Source organism: Dendrobates tinctorius, unplaced genomic scaffold (genome assembly GCF_039654945.1).
Source record: "Dendrobates tinctorius isolate UK_male_01 unplaced genomic scaffold, ASM3965494v1 ptg000129l, whole genome shotgun sequence".
NCBI lineage: Eukaryota > Metazoa > Chordata > Amphibia > Anura > Dendrobatidae > Dendrobates > Dendrobates tinctorius.
Genome location: NW_027361797.1, coordinates 34,581,927 through 34,598,849, shown reverse-complemented (window position 1 = coordinate 34,598,849; position 16,923 = coordinate 34,581,927). Strand labels below are relative to the sequence as shown.

General features: G+C 42.6%; 1 protein-coding gene across 3 annotated transcripts in view; it reads left to right on the top strand.

Annotated features, from left to right (window-relative positions):
- The window catches only part of SYT17 (synaptotagmin 17), a 161,523-nt gene extending 147,835 nt beyond the window's left edge, over positions 1–13,688 (top strand). For all 3 annotated transcript variants that reach the window (XM_073542948.1, XM_073542947.1, XM_073542946.1), the window contains one exon: positions 7,634–13,688. In XM_073542948.1, the coding sequence (XP_073399049.1) occupies positions 7,634–7,830 (197 nt within the window). In that variant the 3' untranslated portion in view covers positions 7,831–13,688. The remainder of the gene's footprint in view (positions 1–7,633) is intronic.
- Positions 13,689–16,923: the final 3,235 nt, after the last annotated feature.

Sequence of the window (16,923 nt, the reverse complement as noted above, 5' to 3'; positions counted from 1 at the left end):
GTTTTTTTTCAAATCTGCTATACAGTTTCAGTGATTTGGACCTTTTTATTTAGTGCTACTTTATGTGGTCTTTACCAAGGGGGCATGGATCACAGAGTAATAATGCAGGGCAACTTAAAGACACGCCCCAGAGGATCCTGTGAGCAACTCCCTCTTGGTAAAGAACATAAAAATTTGCATTTAGTAGACAGTAACATATGGCAGATTTAAAGGGAATCTATCAGCAGGTTTGCAGTTTCAACACAATCTGTGTTTTATGATCAAGAGATCATCACTCTCTGACTAGGTCTCACGTGCCAGGCAGTCAGGCTAATCTGTGGAACCCCACCACTGATTGGGCCCCACAGTCTCCAGACCTCAGCACAATCGAACACTTGTGGATAGAGCTGAAGAAAGACCTGCATACGTACCCAAGTGAGACAAGCAGTATGCACCAACTTTAGGAACGTGTAGAAAAGACCTGGGATCCGATTTTGGTTTAGACATGCTTGAATCTGATTGAAACCCGCCCAGAAGGATTCAGGCAGTGTTGAAAGCCACTAACAAAGCTATAAAAAATAAAAATTATATTTTTAGGAGCAAAACAGTAACAATGCAGTGATATGAGAAGAATCTACAGAACTAATCATATGCTACATATGTGCAAGTCAAATTTATGTATGAGATAGCCAAGATGATTATCTATAAATGATGACAGTCTCAAGTTCGAATCAGTAGTGGGTGGTGAACAAGGGATTCTATCAAAACTACATCAAGCAGTCTAGTAAATGACACATTTTGACTGGAATCAGGCTCTCTGCCCCTACATTATGCTGCTCTCAGTTTATATAGCAAAAATCTGCTGACAGATTCCCTTTAAAAGAAACAAAAAAGGGATACCCAGGTTAGAAGCAGGAATAAAATAAGAGCAAAATCTGTCCACTTTTGGGCTGGTGACAGGTCACCTTTAAATGGACAGCTTCCAGTGATTTCATAAGGGACTACTGACTGTTGCTAGATTCCCTAAAGCCTAGTAGGTGTCAGTATGGGGTTTGATGAGTTTGGCATTGGGCACAATGCTCTCAAAAACGATTGTCCAAATTGAACGATCGTCTTAATAAGTGCAGAATAATAGGACTGCAACCGTTTCTGCCTGTGTCCTACCTAAGCCGATGAGCGCATGACAATGAATGCCCCCTGTCCCGTTTTCAGCCACTTGACAGCAAATTCATCATTTTATAGCACCCCATTAATAGACAAGTATTATCAATCTCGGATAGGCCATAGCTTTTTTGGCGAGAGTTGAGTTTGTCATTTGGCATAACTCACCGTTAAGTCACAACTTGTTATATGTAGTTTTACATAGGACTGCCAGAACACATAACCTGTGCAACTTGCCTAACAGTTCCAGCTGTGATCTGTCTACAAATCATTCATTTCCTTTCAAGAAGTTACTATCAAATCAATTGTAAAGCATTTGTCGTGCAAAAGTTTTAGCAGTTTTTAATAATAAAAAACAGAAATTAAAGCCTAGCAGAATTTTAGAAATGTATACATTTTTTTTTTTTTGTAATATGCTTTTATAATTTATTAGATTGTGTAATAGCACTTGGTATTATTTCCTTATATTGAATGTTAATCGTTAATCCTGTTGATGGCAGCAAAGTTCTTGTTGGTTTCTAATTTTTGTAACCTCCCTTGTACTTCAGGATCACAAAAAGCATTGAGATCACTTAGAATCATATGAAAATACTACGTAAAATACTATGCAAAAAAAAAATGCTGTGGAGGACTTTGCCAGCCTAATAATATGACTTATAGTGGAAACCGAACCAAATAGATCAGACTTAGAAAAACATAATAATAACTAATAATATTTTATGTATATTTATTATAGAATGTAATATTACTATAGAAGAATCATTTTGTGTCTGGTTTATAAACTCAGTTGAATTCAAATTACAGTCATATTTGCATTTTTAGCTAAGGAGTTTGTCCAGGACTTTAACATTGATGGCCTGTCCTTAGGGTGGGTCATCAGTATCTGATCAGTTGGGGTGCTACACCCGGCACCCCAACCGATCAGTTGTTTTCGGTGCAGAAGTGCTCAGTTGTGGAGCAGCACGGTACAGTTCCATCAACTGTCTATTGGCTGCAGCTGGGTACTGCAACCCGCCCCCTTTTTTTTTGAATAGGAGGAGCATGTGCAGTACCTGGACACGGCCGCTGTGCAACTCCACATTTCTGGTCGCCGCTGATTGACCGTGTGGAAAGTGTCTGTTGGAATATGTTTGGTGCAACAACTCCATTCCTGTCTATGAGTGTTCAGTTGCTAGATTTGTATGCTGTTCATAAAGTTAGAACAAAAAAGACACTCCCAGAGGCTCACACAGGGAGAGCATGTGACTGTATTTCCTGTTTTTCCTGTGTCTGTGTATGAGAGAAGCAGCCTGCTGTAGATGCTGCACAGATAGAGACACACAAATGATTTATTCCTGATCTATTAAGCATATCATATATTGTTCCTGAATAAAGAAGCTCTGTTGTCACACGCTTGGAGAGTATCCTGAATAATCTGCTGCCAACATTATCACACCCCCACAATTAGATGCAGATGAACTATCCTAAGGATAGGCCATCAATGTAAAAATCCAAGACAATCACTTTAAGGGTCCACTTTTTTTTTATTAAAATGAGAGTGGTAATAACTGCATGATTGCACTGTCACACTAAGTCATTGCATCGCCATGATTGTAGTGAGAAGGTGGTAAGATTAGACAGTAATTCCACTGTTTCTACAGTGGATCTGCCAGTCTATGTTTGTTGTACCAAGGTGATGATGTACCGACCAAATGATGACCTCTGCAACCTGTCACTGGCCTCACAGTGATCATGTGCTAACAAGTGATTGGCTGCAGTGGTTACGTGAGGGTAGTTTGAACATCATTACTGTAGGACAGCTAAAAAAAGATTGTCAGGACCACCATAGCAGCAGTGCTGGAGTGGCCATTGATTTATTTTGCTTTTGTTTATGTTGAATTGTTACCTTAAAGGAGTTTTCCAGTTTCGGATAACCCCTCTTCTCCAACTTTTTTTGTTTTTTTAAAGCTATCTAATCTACTTTACTCATCCTTCCCTGATCTAGTGCCAAGTCTCTACCGCAGCTCCAGGTGTCTGTTGTTGTCTGCAGCGCTGACGTCACGTCAACAGTGCTGCAGCCAATCAGTGAGCTCAGCAGTTCAGAGCAGCTCGCGCCGTCAACTTGGGTAGAGCCGCTAAGCTCACTGATTGTCTGCAGTGCTAGTGACATGAAGTGAGTGCTTCAGACAATAACAGACACTTGAAGCAACGGTGGAGATTCACAGATGAACCTTTGGTGGAGGTGAGTAAAGCACGGTTTGAAGGTGAGGGCAGGGGTTTTCAGAAACTTGAAACCCCTTTTAAGGGTTTGTGCCAACTTTTGAAGTTATTTACAAACTTAAGATAAGGGATAACTTCACGATCATTAGTGATCCAACCGCTGGGACCCTCAATGATGGTCGAGGTCGACTATGCGGACCCCCACTCCATTCATTCTCTGTAGGACTTTCTTCACTGACTATGCTACTACAGAAACAGAATCTCAGAGTGAGAAAGCGAATAGGGTTAATGCATAGAGGATTGGAACGCGTCCTGTTCGTCATCATGCAGCAGACGTTCTGGATTTTAAATGCTTTCCATGTTCTCCAAACAAATATCTAGAATTAGCTCTTTTACAGTTACTCATCTAACATATTTGGATGGTTTGTACGCTGTGATGTACATAAACCCACGGATTATTACACAGTGTCAGATTTTTGGCTGATATGAAAACCTTCCCACTCAACATCTGAGAAATTAGGTCTTAGAGTGATGAAATGTAATAATTTGGTAAAATTGTACAATAATAGGTCACTTATTTGTCAACGTAATCTCAGGAATGTTTTGAAGCCTTCATCTTGTAGTCGTGTATTAGATTTAGCTCAGCCAGAAATAATATACATATCCTGCATATTTTGGGTGGTAACTTCCGCACTTCATAATTTCTGTACCTGTACCTGTTTTCTCTGTAACTGTGTTGATTGGGCGGACCCCACTTGATGTGATGTCAGTGTAATTTTCCAAGGCCGGTAGCCATGGGTGAGATGCTACTCCTCCATGCCCTGGCGTGTTACAAGCAAACAGTGTCCCAGTCCAGTGGGTGATGTGCTGTGAAGCTTTCTTTGCACTCACTTCTAGGCCGGATGCCTCAGCTGCATCCACGTCCTTGGTTCCATGATCAGGCACACTCATCAGTAAATCAACTTTACTGAACAGTTCAAGTCCATCACACGTTATTGGGCAGACCACCCTCCGCTTCCAGTTTCATCAACACAGTACATTTTAAGCTTCTGCTAACATTCAGCTCGGATTATCCCTACTCTTGATTCTCTTGTTAGCCCCAGAAATTCCCCGACCAGCCCCAGAGCATTCCAGAGATTCGTTACATCTCTCGCGCGTGGTTTCCCATCCGGCTTTCTGTGTATGGACAAGATTAATGCACACTCCTCAGTATCTAGTTCGGGCTGTAGGGCCCAGACATTTCAGAAAGATCCTCAAGAAATTTGGTAAGACCTCTTGCTGCCAGAACGATATGTACTCCATGTGCCTCCAGCCAACTGCACCTTGAACTTGGTCTTCACACAGACCTCACACTTTCTCTTAGTAAATAAACCAGGAAGCAGTTCCCCTTTATACTTGACCAATACCTCCTTCACATCATGGGCTGGTCCCAAACATTTGACTATATTCTACACTATTCCTTTCACTTATGCACTAATAAAGCCCACCACTACCTATCTTGCGCTATCTGTCACTACTCTTGGTCCTAAGCCTTACCCTACACCTGAGCTGAGAGTACCAAAGTTACCTTAGGCTTTACCTTGCATTATCAACACAGCAGCATCAGTACCTAACACTGTACACTAGTCACATTTCACATTACACAATGAAATGCAATGTCAATATTCACATAACGCAATTTGTTTTCTTCGGGGGCAGGCATACGACCGTCTCTGTCATACCTTTACATCAGAGCCGTCTTGAGCTAATGAAATGACACTTTTCCTTAGGGCAGATTCCTTCTTTTCTGCTTCCTGAGGTGAAAATTGAAATGGAGTAATACAGTAATCATCCATCATCCCTCCACATTAGCATAATAATGAATCTCTCTCCGCAGTTTACAATCACATATTACCTTACAGTAATAAATAATTATTATAATAAATAAAAAAAAATAATAGTTTAATAAATGAATTATTAATCATGCACCTATGTAACACCAGTGTATAATACACCCCCTTCTCAGAAATCCCCACACTGGAAGAGGCAGTTAGCAATCTGTGCTGTCAATCCCAGAAGTTCTTCTAATCAGTCTGCATCACACTCACATATATAAAATATCCACATGCTAATACATTAAGCACACACACTACACACATATTACACACACATACATAGTAGAGCGATGCACTCAAGCATACAATGGGGAAAAAAAGGATTTAGTCAGTCACCAATTGTGCAAGTTCTCCCGCTTAAAAACATGAGAGAGGCCTGTACTTGACATCATAGGTAGACCACAACTATAAGAGTCAAAATGAGAAAACACAGATTAGATATTAGAAAAAACTTTGTGACAGTGAGGGTGATCAATGAGTGGAACAGGCTGCCTTGAGCAGTGGTGAGTTCTCCTTCAATGGAAGGCTTCAAACAGAGGCTGGACAGACATCTGTGTGGGATGATTTCATGAATCCTGCTTTGAACAGGGAGTTGGACATAATGAGGTCCCTTCCAACTCTACCATTCTAGGATTCTATGAAATCCAGAAAATCGCCTTGTCTGATTTTGGAACATTTATCCATCTATCTTATACCGTATATACTCGAGTATAAGCCAAGTTTTTCAGCCCCTTTTTGGGGCTGAAAAAGACCCCCCTCGGCTTATACATGAGTCATGGGTCCCACTTAACTGGTCACCGATGCAGGGTGGAGGTCCCCTCCCCGGCATCTCTGGGCGATGTAGCTGCGTCCCTGCAGCCTCTGTCAGTGTCCCCGGTGGCTGCTGCAGGGCCGGTGGTCAGCTTTGGCAGTGGGGCAAATGCTGGGGTCCTAAGCAGGCGGGGACACCGGCGCGCTATGGGAGTCAGGTACCGGTGTCACCGCTTGCTTAGGACCCCGGCACTTACAATATTCACCTGTCCCTGTTCCACCTCCGCGCGCTGTCTTCGGCGTCCTGCCATCCTCTGACTGTGACGTTCAGGACAGAGGGCGCGATGACGTAGTCAGTGCGCGCCCTCTGCTGAACGTCACTGCTGAGGACCCGGAGGACAGAGCGGCGCACGGCGATGGAACAGGGACCGCTAAGTATCGCCAGTGCCGGGGGCCTGAGCCAGCGGCAACACCGGCACCTGACCAACATAGCGCACCGATGTCCCTGCCTGCTCAGGACACCGGCACCTGGCCCCCAGCGGCGAGAGGTCAGTATGTCATTTTTTTTAATTGCAGCAGCAGCAATATATGGGCTGTATTTATCTATGGAGCATCTTCTTGGGCCACCATTAACCCTTGTGCAGCACCACCCTCGGCTTATACTTGAGTCAATAAGTTTTCCCAGATTTTGTGGCAAAATTAGGGACCTCGGCTTATATTCGGGTTGGCTTATACACGAGTATATACGGTATTCTTCTTCTTTACAGGAATTTGTACTGGTATGTATAATATATATTCTTCTTCCTTACAGGAATATTGCACTGGTAGGTATATAAATATACCTACCAGTGCAATATTCTGTACACACACACCGGTACAGGATTCCTGTACAGAAGAAGATAGATATTTAGATATACTGTATAGGAAGAGAAAATTCTCCCATTCTTAGCAGTGAAGCCTGTGGTTCATAGCTAAAGGTTCTGACTTTAAATCCTGGTGCAGGCGCAACTTCGACTAAAAGTAAAATAGTGAATTAACAATACCGTATAAAAATGTATGTGCAGAGAAATGCCGGGACCCTTCCTGAGTTTCAGGAGGACAAACAGAATGATCACAGCAGGCTCATGTCTAAGGCTAGTTTCACACTAGCGCTTTTGAGCGCAGCGACGGCCTGCGCACGGCCGCCGCTAAGCCCCGCCCCCGCCGCGCCTCCGCCGGTAGCTCCGCCTACCGGCGCATGACGCTGCATGTGCCCTGCGTCCCCTATCTTTGTCACTGGGGGCGCAGGCCGTGCGCAGTATGCGTTTGGCGGCGCATGCGCCTTTTTGACAGTGCGCCGAGCGCAACCAAACTGCAGCAGGTTGCGTTTGGCGCAGGTCGGAGCACCGTCAAAAGGACGCATGCGCCGCCAAACGCATACTGCGCACGGCCTGCGCCCCCAGTGACAAAGATAGGGGACGCAGGACGCATGCAGCGTCATGCGCCGGTAGGCGGAGCTACCGGCGGAGGCGGGGCGGGGATTAGCGGCGGCCGTGCGCAGGCCGTCGCTGCGCTCAAAAGCGCTAGTGTGAAACTAGCCAAATGAGTCTTATGTACAGGCTGAGGCTGAAAGACAGGTAAACTGTTGAGAAAAAAAGTGATCTTTCACATTATTGAAATTTATTTTGCAGTGTATGGACACAACATGAAAAGCAGCAATGACTTCATTGGGAGGATAGTGATTGGTCAGTATTCATCGGGCTCCCCAGAGTCCAACCACTGGCGACGCATGCTAAGTACTCACCGGACGGCAGTGGAGCAGTGGCACAGCCTGAGGTCCCGTGCAGAATGTGACAGAGTATCCCCAGCATCTCTGGAGGTGACGTGAGATCCATGGAAGCCACGACGTCGCCCAACGTTTTCTTGCAAGGAACCATGAGATTGGGAGCAATTATTCTGCTGCTTCTGATTGAATGGCAGCATTTAGCCTGTGTGCCTCAGTAAATATCCACGATGCAAAGCATTTGTTAAATGTTGGTCTAATCAGCTTCTTCTGACCATGTCCCTCAAAAATGCTGATTATTCTTCTAAGTGTCAAGACCTTCCGCAACCATTGAATTCCTCTTCCATCTATCACAAGACGCAAGGGACATAGAAAGCGACATATCGGAGGTGCAAACTCTCATCTAAGGACTTTTAGCCTATGGGACACTGCCATTCACTCGACCTCTCATATTCCATGTCAAGGGAGATATTGGTATCCGTGGTACAATTTGTGAATGTGGTGAAACTCCTGAAAACAACAACAAAAAAATGTCTAAAATGCGTGGTGTGCAGTTTCGTCCTTCAACGTTAAATTCTATACCTGTTGGCCTATGTGGTACGTTTGTGTATTAAGGCATATCTATATTTATATACCTGTTTGTACAGTAAATATACAAAGACATATTTATAGAAATTAAAATATATATATGTATATCTGGATACAAATATAAAAGCGTAAAATAAATCTATATATTATAATAATGCGTATGTAACATGAAGATGCATCTCCCAGGATACCTTTTATATTTTACTTTAAAGTGAAACTCCACCTTCTACTCTCATTGGCGCCATACTTTGTACTATGCCTTCATTGCCTTATTTTTAGATCATTTTTGCTAAATATATCTGCTTAGCTGCCTGTAAACCACCAACAAGCAGGTTAGCTGTTATGAGTATAAGGTCAGGTGCAGACGAGCGTATATTCTCTCATCTGAGAGAATCGGGTCGATTATGCAAATGACAGTCTCATCAAACTGTGATCAGAAAAAAATGTCTCCATCTTCTCTATTTTGTAAGGCCACAGAAATCGGACTTCACTCAGATGTCATCAGAGTGCAGTCCGATGTTTTCCACAGACTCATTGACTTGCATGGTTGAGTGCAATATCTGATCAAACTCCAGCATGCGGTGATTTGTTCCTCGGACCATCTCTTATTAAGGGATTTTTTAATATCAGTATATCAATGTGTCTTCAGAAAAAGATCTACTGTTTACATCGAGTTTTCATGTGCTTTTATAATATATACATATGTGTGTGCATATAGAATTCTTGCAATTTCCACACTGGCCACTGAGGGTATTCTTGACTCATCCTTTCCTGCTCTTTCAGGAAATGCACTGTACATTAGCGGCAATAGACTCATTCAGACCCTATCTTTTGCATTGAAGCATCTAATGATCATGTGCAAAAGGTCAATTTGAAGGAACGGGAGCAGGGTAAGCTGTGACATCATGTAGTATGATTATTGGATCCTTTGTTTCTGGCTGTGTAAAGGTGTTAGCTGTCACTCAAATATTGTCTATGATGATGAGACTGCAGAAAAGATTTCTTTGCAGAACAGAATGTGTGAGTCTTAAATAGCCCCAGTAAAAATTACAAGAATTCTATTATTTTAGAAATACAAATATCTATAACATATGTAGATAGGAAATATGTATCTATAAAGAGAGAGCTCAGTAGAAATCATCAGGGGAGACACATCAATCTGATTTCCGAGGAGTTGCTTTCAGAATCTTGGATACACGACAGGTTCTAAATGTACGATTGGGGGCTGCATCAGTGGAACCTCCATAGTCACTAGAATTAGGGTTCCAAAGTCCATTCTGGAAAAACTTGAATGGAGCAATAGTAAAGCATGATCACTTTTGCTCCATCTAAAGTCTATAGAGTAGGACTGATGGAGATAGCTGAGTAATTTGGACTAAAGAGAGTCAACAGACTTTTAAAAATGGTAGGTAAGCGGTCAAGAAATAAATACCGTATATACTCGAGTATAAGTCAACCCGAGTATTTGCCGAGGCATCTAATTTTGCCACGAAAAACTGGGTAAACTTACTGACTCGAGTATAAGCCGGGTATGCATTGTCTCCTCATCCCCATCCTGGTATGCATTGTCCCCTCATCCCCATCCTGGTATGCATGGCTCCCCCGTCCCTGTCCTTGTATGCATAGCTCACCCGTCCTGTCCTTGTATGCATGGCTCCCCGTCCCTGCCCTTGTATGCATGACTTCCCCGTCCTGTCCTTGTATGCATGGCTCCCCCATCCTGTCCTTGTATGCATGGCTCCCCCGTCCCTGTCCTTGTATGCATGGCTCCCCCGTCCTGTCCTTGTATGCATGGCTGCCCGTCCTTGTATGCATGGCTCCCCCGTCCTGTCCTTGTATGCCACGAAAAACTGGGTAAACTTACTGACTCGAGTATAAGACAGGTATGCATTGTCTCCTCATCCCCATCCTGGTATGCACTGTCCCCTCATCCCCATCTTGGTATGCATGGCTCCCCCGTCCCTGTCCTTGTATGTATGGCTCACCCGTCCTGTCCTTGTATGCATGGCTCCCCGCCCCTGCCCTTGTATGCATGGCTCACCCGTCCTGTCCTTGTATGCATGGCTTCCCATCCCTGTATGCATGGCTCCCCTGTCCTGTCCTTGTATGCATGGCTCCCCCGTCCCTGTCCTTGTATGCATGACTCCCCCGTCCCTGTCCTTGTATGCAGGACCCCCCCGTCCCTGTCCTTGTATGCATGGCTCCCCCGTCCCTGTCCTTGTATGTATGGCTCACCCGTCCTGTCCTTGTATGCATGGCTTCCCGCCCCTGTATGCATGGCTCCCCTGTCCTGTCCTTGAATGCATGACTCCCCCGTCCCTGTATGCATGGCTCCCCCGTCCCTGTCCTTGTATGCATGGCTTCCCGTCCCTGTCCTTGTATGCATGGCTCCCGTGTCCTGTCCTTGTATGTATGACTCCCCGTCCCTGTCCTTGTATGCATGGCTCCCCCGTCCCTGTCCTTGTATGCATGGCTCCCGTGTCCTGTCCGTGTATGTATGACCCCCCGTCCCTGCCCTTGTATGCATTGTCCCCTCATCCCCATCCTGGTATGCATGGCTCACCCGTCCCTGTATGCATGGCTCCCCCGTCCTGTCCTTGTATGCAATATTCATTTCTCTTTAGCAGTGGGCACAGTTACAGCCGCCGACTCCTGCCTCTGTGACCCACTGCTCCGCGCTCCCCCTCTCCCGCCATCTTTCTGGAACAATTGACTCGTGTCAAAAAAAATGTGCTGAAAAACTCTGCTTAATTATATGGTACATGTACAGTGCATGTGTTTTAAAGAACATACAATTTAAACAATAGGTCATTTTCTGATTATACATTTCCTTTGAGAGGTCCAACTTTGGAGTCATAATTATTGCAGTGTTGTGTTATTAAAAGGAATGGGGCCACTCTGCAATTCCCAACACAGCTGCTACAATGTAGACAGCGCTCAGGTAAGCAGTCCAGGAGGCGGCGGCCCTGCTGTGATCTCAACAAGGATGCTGACAGTTGGACCCCCAACGATCAAAAAATATGATGGTCATGCATTGAACATGATTGTAGCAAATTTACCAAAAAATAGTAGACATAGCATGCAGCAAATTACTATTTTTTTCCTTTTTTGGGTTACAAGGATTTAAAAAGTTAATAAATAAATCATTAAATCATTATACAACTTTGGGCCAGCTCAAGCTTAGTGGGCAACAAGTTTGATGCAAACCCCCTCCACAATGGCAGTATCAAATAATGTGAGTGCCACAATAAAACCGTTTTCACATGTCATTGCCCTGAACCATCCCATGTAAGGTGGAGTTACACTTTAAAGATGATACATTAAGGTTTAGTCTTTGAAAGAAAACAAGAGGGAGTTTGCATGGATTTGCAGCGGAGATCACCATTTCTTATAGAATATGCATTTTCATGGCCACCTCTGAGCTCTGCTAGATACTGTATTGTATAAAGTGTAGTCTAAGAGTGTATATTTATTAAAAATAAATATATTTATTTGTTCCATCCATATCTTGTATGTGGACTGAAAGATCTGCGAAAAAGTGTCTCTGTAGGAAACACTATTTTTTTTAAAGGTATTATCTAATAGAGTGTTGGTTTGCCTTAAAGGGGTATTTTTCATAAATGTTCATAAAGCAAAGAATGTGAAAAGATAACAAATTAACTTAAAGGGAATCTGGCAGAAGGATTTTTTTCTACCTGATCAGAGAGCAGCATAATGTAGGAAAAGAGACCCTGATTCCAACGATGTATCACTTAGTTTACTGGGTGCTGCTGTTGTGACACAGAGTTTTTCGATGGAGCATGGAGCAGAGCTGAGAAAGCTAACCCCGCCCGTGGAGCAAAGCTGAGAAAGCTAACCTCGCCCACACCACAGCTTTCTGTGTACATGGTATATTGACAGAAAGCTGCTTATCAGAGGAGGGGGCGTGGTCGGACCAGTGCTCATCTGACCACTAGTCCTTGCCGTGATAATGTCCTGGTAATAAAACCTTCATTGTAAGAAAACAGGAGCACACAGCGTGACACATTGCTGAATGCAGTGTTTTAATTCTTACATCATGCCTTCCTCGGATTACATAGCAAAAACCTTCTGACAGATTCCCTTTAAATCTGATTGGTATTGCTAGAAAAGAGGGGTATTATCCAAGGTAGTAAAAGTTTTTTTCTTTTTCATTTTACTCTGTTTTCTGCTTTTAGTATTTATTATATCTTTGACAACACTATTTAAAACAAAGACCCTGGACTATGGTTTTTGCTAATTTATTTCTTTTAAAGTGCCTCTGTCATGAGACAGGCATCAATAAGATCACAAAGGGGAGACATAATAGTGCAGATTTCAGGAGTGACGCAATTTGCTCGTTCGGGCCTCTAAAAAAGGATGGCTGAAATATATCAGGTTGACCGCACTGCAGCCAATCATTGATCTCAGCGGCTCTTGCTGACAACTCGCGCAGAGCGACTGAGCTCACTGATTGTCTGCAGCACTGTCGGCATTTTTTTTCAGCACTGCAGACGATAACTATGACCAGAAGCAGCAATGGGGATGGTGAGTAAAGCACAGTTTGCTTTTTACTGCCATTCCTAGGGTTGTGCCCGCGATTGCACAGTATAGGCGAGTCATTTTCTTTTTCTTATTCCCCTTTATTTTACCTTAAGTTATTACTTTACGGCCTACCAAGAAACTTTTATTTTATTTTTAATTGGACTTAAAGAGATGTCCGTGCATCCTTTTTCGAGACTTGACCCAGTGGTTCGAAGTGACTCTGAAATAATATTGTGTCCCAGCCACATGGGCATTTTTTAACCATTGACCCTTTCAAAAGCTTTTTGAGTCATTTATCTGTCTATTTCGATCTCTAAATATGTATAAAATATATGTACATATATATATAAGCATCATATAAAATATATACATACATACTGCTCACATGGCGCCGTATATGATGATGTCACACTGTACAGAAATAATATGTACCATTACTAAAAACAAAAGCACTGTATTGTTCAACTCCTTAGCACGGTACTGTATGTTATTGTGAAGCTACTCCATCCATTTTTAGAGGTGTTCTGTTTTATTGGCACCCTTTAGGCAGGTTTGGTGGCATCTGGCAAAGTCTGTACAGTTCAGCTTTCCTCATATATATTGAATTGTGGGGACAAATGTTATTACTCAATGCCCTCCAGGCTCGATGTCAGGTTCTGGATCACAAAAGGATATTGGTCTAATAGTTGGAAGGCCGTCACAGAAGATTTTGGTATCTCCACCTTTTTTTTTTTATCTATCACTTTATTTTTTTGACTTGTCCTTAAAGGGAAGTCACCACATTGTGAAATTGTATTTTATGCTACTGAAATAAAGATGTGAGTCGGTCAACATTTTCTCTTCAACTTCGACTTCTACAAACTTGTATCTTGACCCACGAAGGAAACCTCGAGGATAGAACCCATGTTCAAGAACTGTCTATAGGTCCATAACCTAGTAGACCCTTTATGACCACAAGGTATAGTAGGTGATACATTCAAAGGCTGTAAGGAACAGAGACATGACCACACGTTTTATTTGTAGTAATATAGTTATGTTTTTTTATGAAGGCCATGTATGCCATTCCTTTATTTGTCCAAATACACCTAAAACTAAAGTTCTTTATTAAAGGGAACCTGGCATCATGAAAATGCAGTCCAATCTCTAGATATCATGTTATTGAGTCGGGGGGAGCTGAGTAATTTGATATATAGTTTTGTGAAAAAAAATATTCTGTATAGCCTGGGCTTTCATAATATAATCCTCGATTCTTTATGGGATTTTCGGTCCAGTGGGCGGTCCTGTCTGTGACTGATAGCTTTCCTTGTATAAATGTGCACACACAGATGGCTGTCAGTCACTGACAGGACCGCCCACTGGACTGAAAATCCCAGAAAGAGCAGAGGATTCAATGATGAAAGCATAAGTTATACTAAATCTTTCTCACAATGCTATATATCAATCTGCTCACCTCCCCCTGCCCTATAAGATGATGTCTGCAGATTGGACGGCATTATCATGCTGTCAGGTTCCCTTTAAATATTTTCCATTTTTTGGTGGTTACTGCAGATTATGCCTCTCCATGATAACAGAAAGCACACAATGTAATCCTGCAGAATCGTACTTTATTTCCCATTAGTCTCCTATTACACGCTCTCTCACATTTGGTAGGGTAGCTTGAAGAAAGAGGACTAATAGAACGAAATGTAACAACAGAGTCTGACTACACAGCTTGTTTGTTGTCTGTTGCCATGGAAATACTTAGTCTGCATAGGTGCGGTATATACTAAACGGTACGACATTTCTAATTAACATTCATCACAAAGTTGCTTTCATTTATCAAGTATTGAGAGTATAAAACAATTGTTTCGGAAGGTGTTCTTTAACCAACGTATTAATACAAGTGATCGTAAAAAAAAAAAGCTTCAGTCTAAAAGGGTTGGATTATCCAAGGCCCAACATGAAAATACGCTTTAATTGTTATATCCGACATTAAACTAATCACCTTTCAAAATGTCGAAGCCACAGATGCATATAACAAATCAAGTAAAGCAACTTTCCGAATAGTCTTCATAAAAAATAATCTGCAACAGTTTTGTGCCACCGTTTTGTGCCACCGTTTTGTGCCACCGTTCTGTGCAACCGTTTTGTACCACCATTTTGTGCCTCCTATGCAGATCTAGGGCCTCCATGTATTTTAATTCCTTCCGGCTTCCTCTTACCTCTTGTTAAGCAGCAGAAAGACTATTAGTAACAAGTAGATGACAGACAGAGGGTGTTGTGAAGAGCCCCATGGGAATGGAGCAGTGGTCAATCATGTGCGCTGCCACTCCATTCATTCTTTTAGAATTGCCGGAGACAGCCGAGCCTTACAGTCAACCATCTCTGGCGGTCCCATTAAATAATAGAGTGGAGGTATGCATGCGCAATCTCTGCTCCGTTATACTCTCGGGATCGGCTATCGGACTCCCAGTGATCGGGAAGTTATCCCCTATCCTGCAGAAAATGGCGGATAACTTTCAGACAAAAAATACCCCGGATCTAATAGGGAGTTTGATAATTGGTTCTTTATCTTTATCCAAAAAAAAACCAAACATTTAGAATGGTTCCAATTGAAGTTTTGCTTTAAATTACACATTTTACATATTTAGCGTGGCTCACTGATGGCAGTTTGCTATGTGGTTTCATTTCACAGGAATTTCAGCTCAGAGAAAGGAAGGAAAAAAAGTACAGAGAAAAAGCCACAGGGAAATTATTAGTAAGAAGATCTTTACTACCCCATGAGCTCTGATTACACGTTACACTCTAAGGATTCACACCTCTCGCCAGCTGAGAGACGGTCGATTTATGCAACCTCCTATTCATCAAAGTGGGCGACATTTCACATAGAAATAGGCCAACTTAAGTGCTCCACTGGGTATGAACCCAATTATGAGATATTGGTAGTGTTACTGCAACCGGTAGACTTCACTGACTAACAAGTTGCTTAAGCTGAGAGACGAGGCACATTAGCCTCTATGGATGCCGGCTATTCACAGGGATCCATGTACTGTATTTATTGCTTCTCTTTACAATGGATTATTAAATGGATATTTTTATGATTACAAGCACAGCCATCCATCCTGGCAATGGTAGATACTAAAATCCATGATCCAAAATCAAGGTCAACCAGATGTATAATAAAATCCTGGACCCAAATGCAAAATCTGTAACACTGGCGCTCGGCTTTTATGGTCCATTTATGGCACTGCTGACCTCTTATACGGCCATTATCACCTCGTTTTTACCACTTAGAGCAGGGTTCCCCAACTCCAGTCCTCAAGGCCCACCAACAGGTCGTGTTTTCAGGATTTCCTTTGTATTGCCCAGGTGATAATTGCATCACCTGTACAATACAAGGGAAATCCTGGAAAAATGACCTGTTGGTGGGCCTGGAGTTGGGGAACCCTGACTTAGAGTATAGACCAAAAAAAAGGAACCTTGAAAACCAAGAATAAAAGGCAAATACACTTTATTCAGGTAATATAAAAATAGAGACTATCAAAATACAGTATATATTTTTCTAAAACACCACAAATGGAACCATGGGTGGGCGAACCTGGAGGATAGCATGTACTGTATATATAGAAAATGTGTGCCAAGTGAAGATATTACTAAAGCATAATAGTCATGTAGCATGGTACAACTTCCCACCTCTGATTGCTGTCTCATCTGCTGCAATAGACTCTAATGGTAAAAATTCCCTCTGCTTGCTGTCTGCTGTGTCATCTGCTGCTTTACCATCTAGAAACATAGTTTAATGTGTCTGCTAATTCTTTGTTATAAATCATTTGGTGCATTGTACTTAAAACTCACTGTTGCATTTCCATGACTGGGATCAGTGTAGATCTTATCTGGTGGAGGTGTTAAAATAGATGTTGCCAGGCTGAATGTCTTTGATCATCCCAAAAAAAAAACAAAAAAAAAAAAAACCCTGGTGTGCTGACCCCAGCTGCCAAATTATCCTCAACCAGTTCCCACAATCCATCTCTTCAGACCCTGCAGTCTGGACTATAAATTTAGAACCATCCATAGGGGTGCACGCATCAC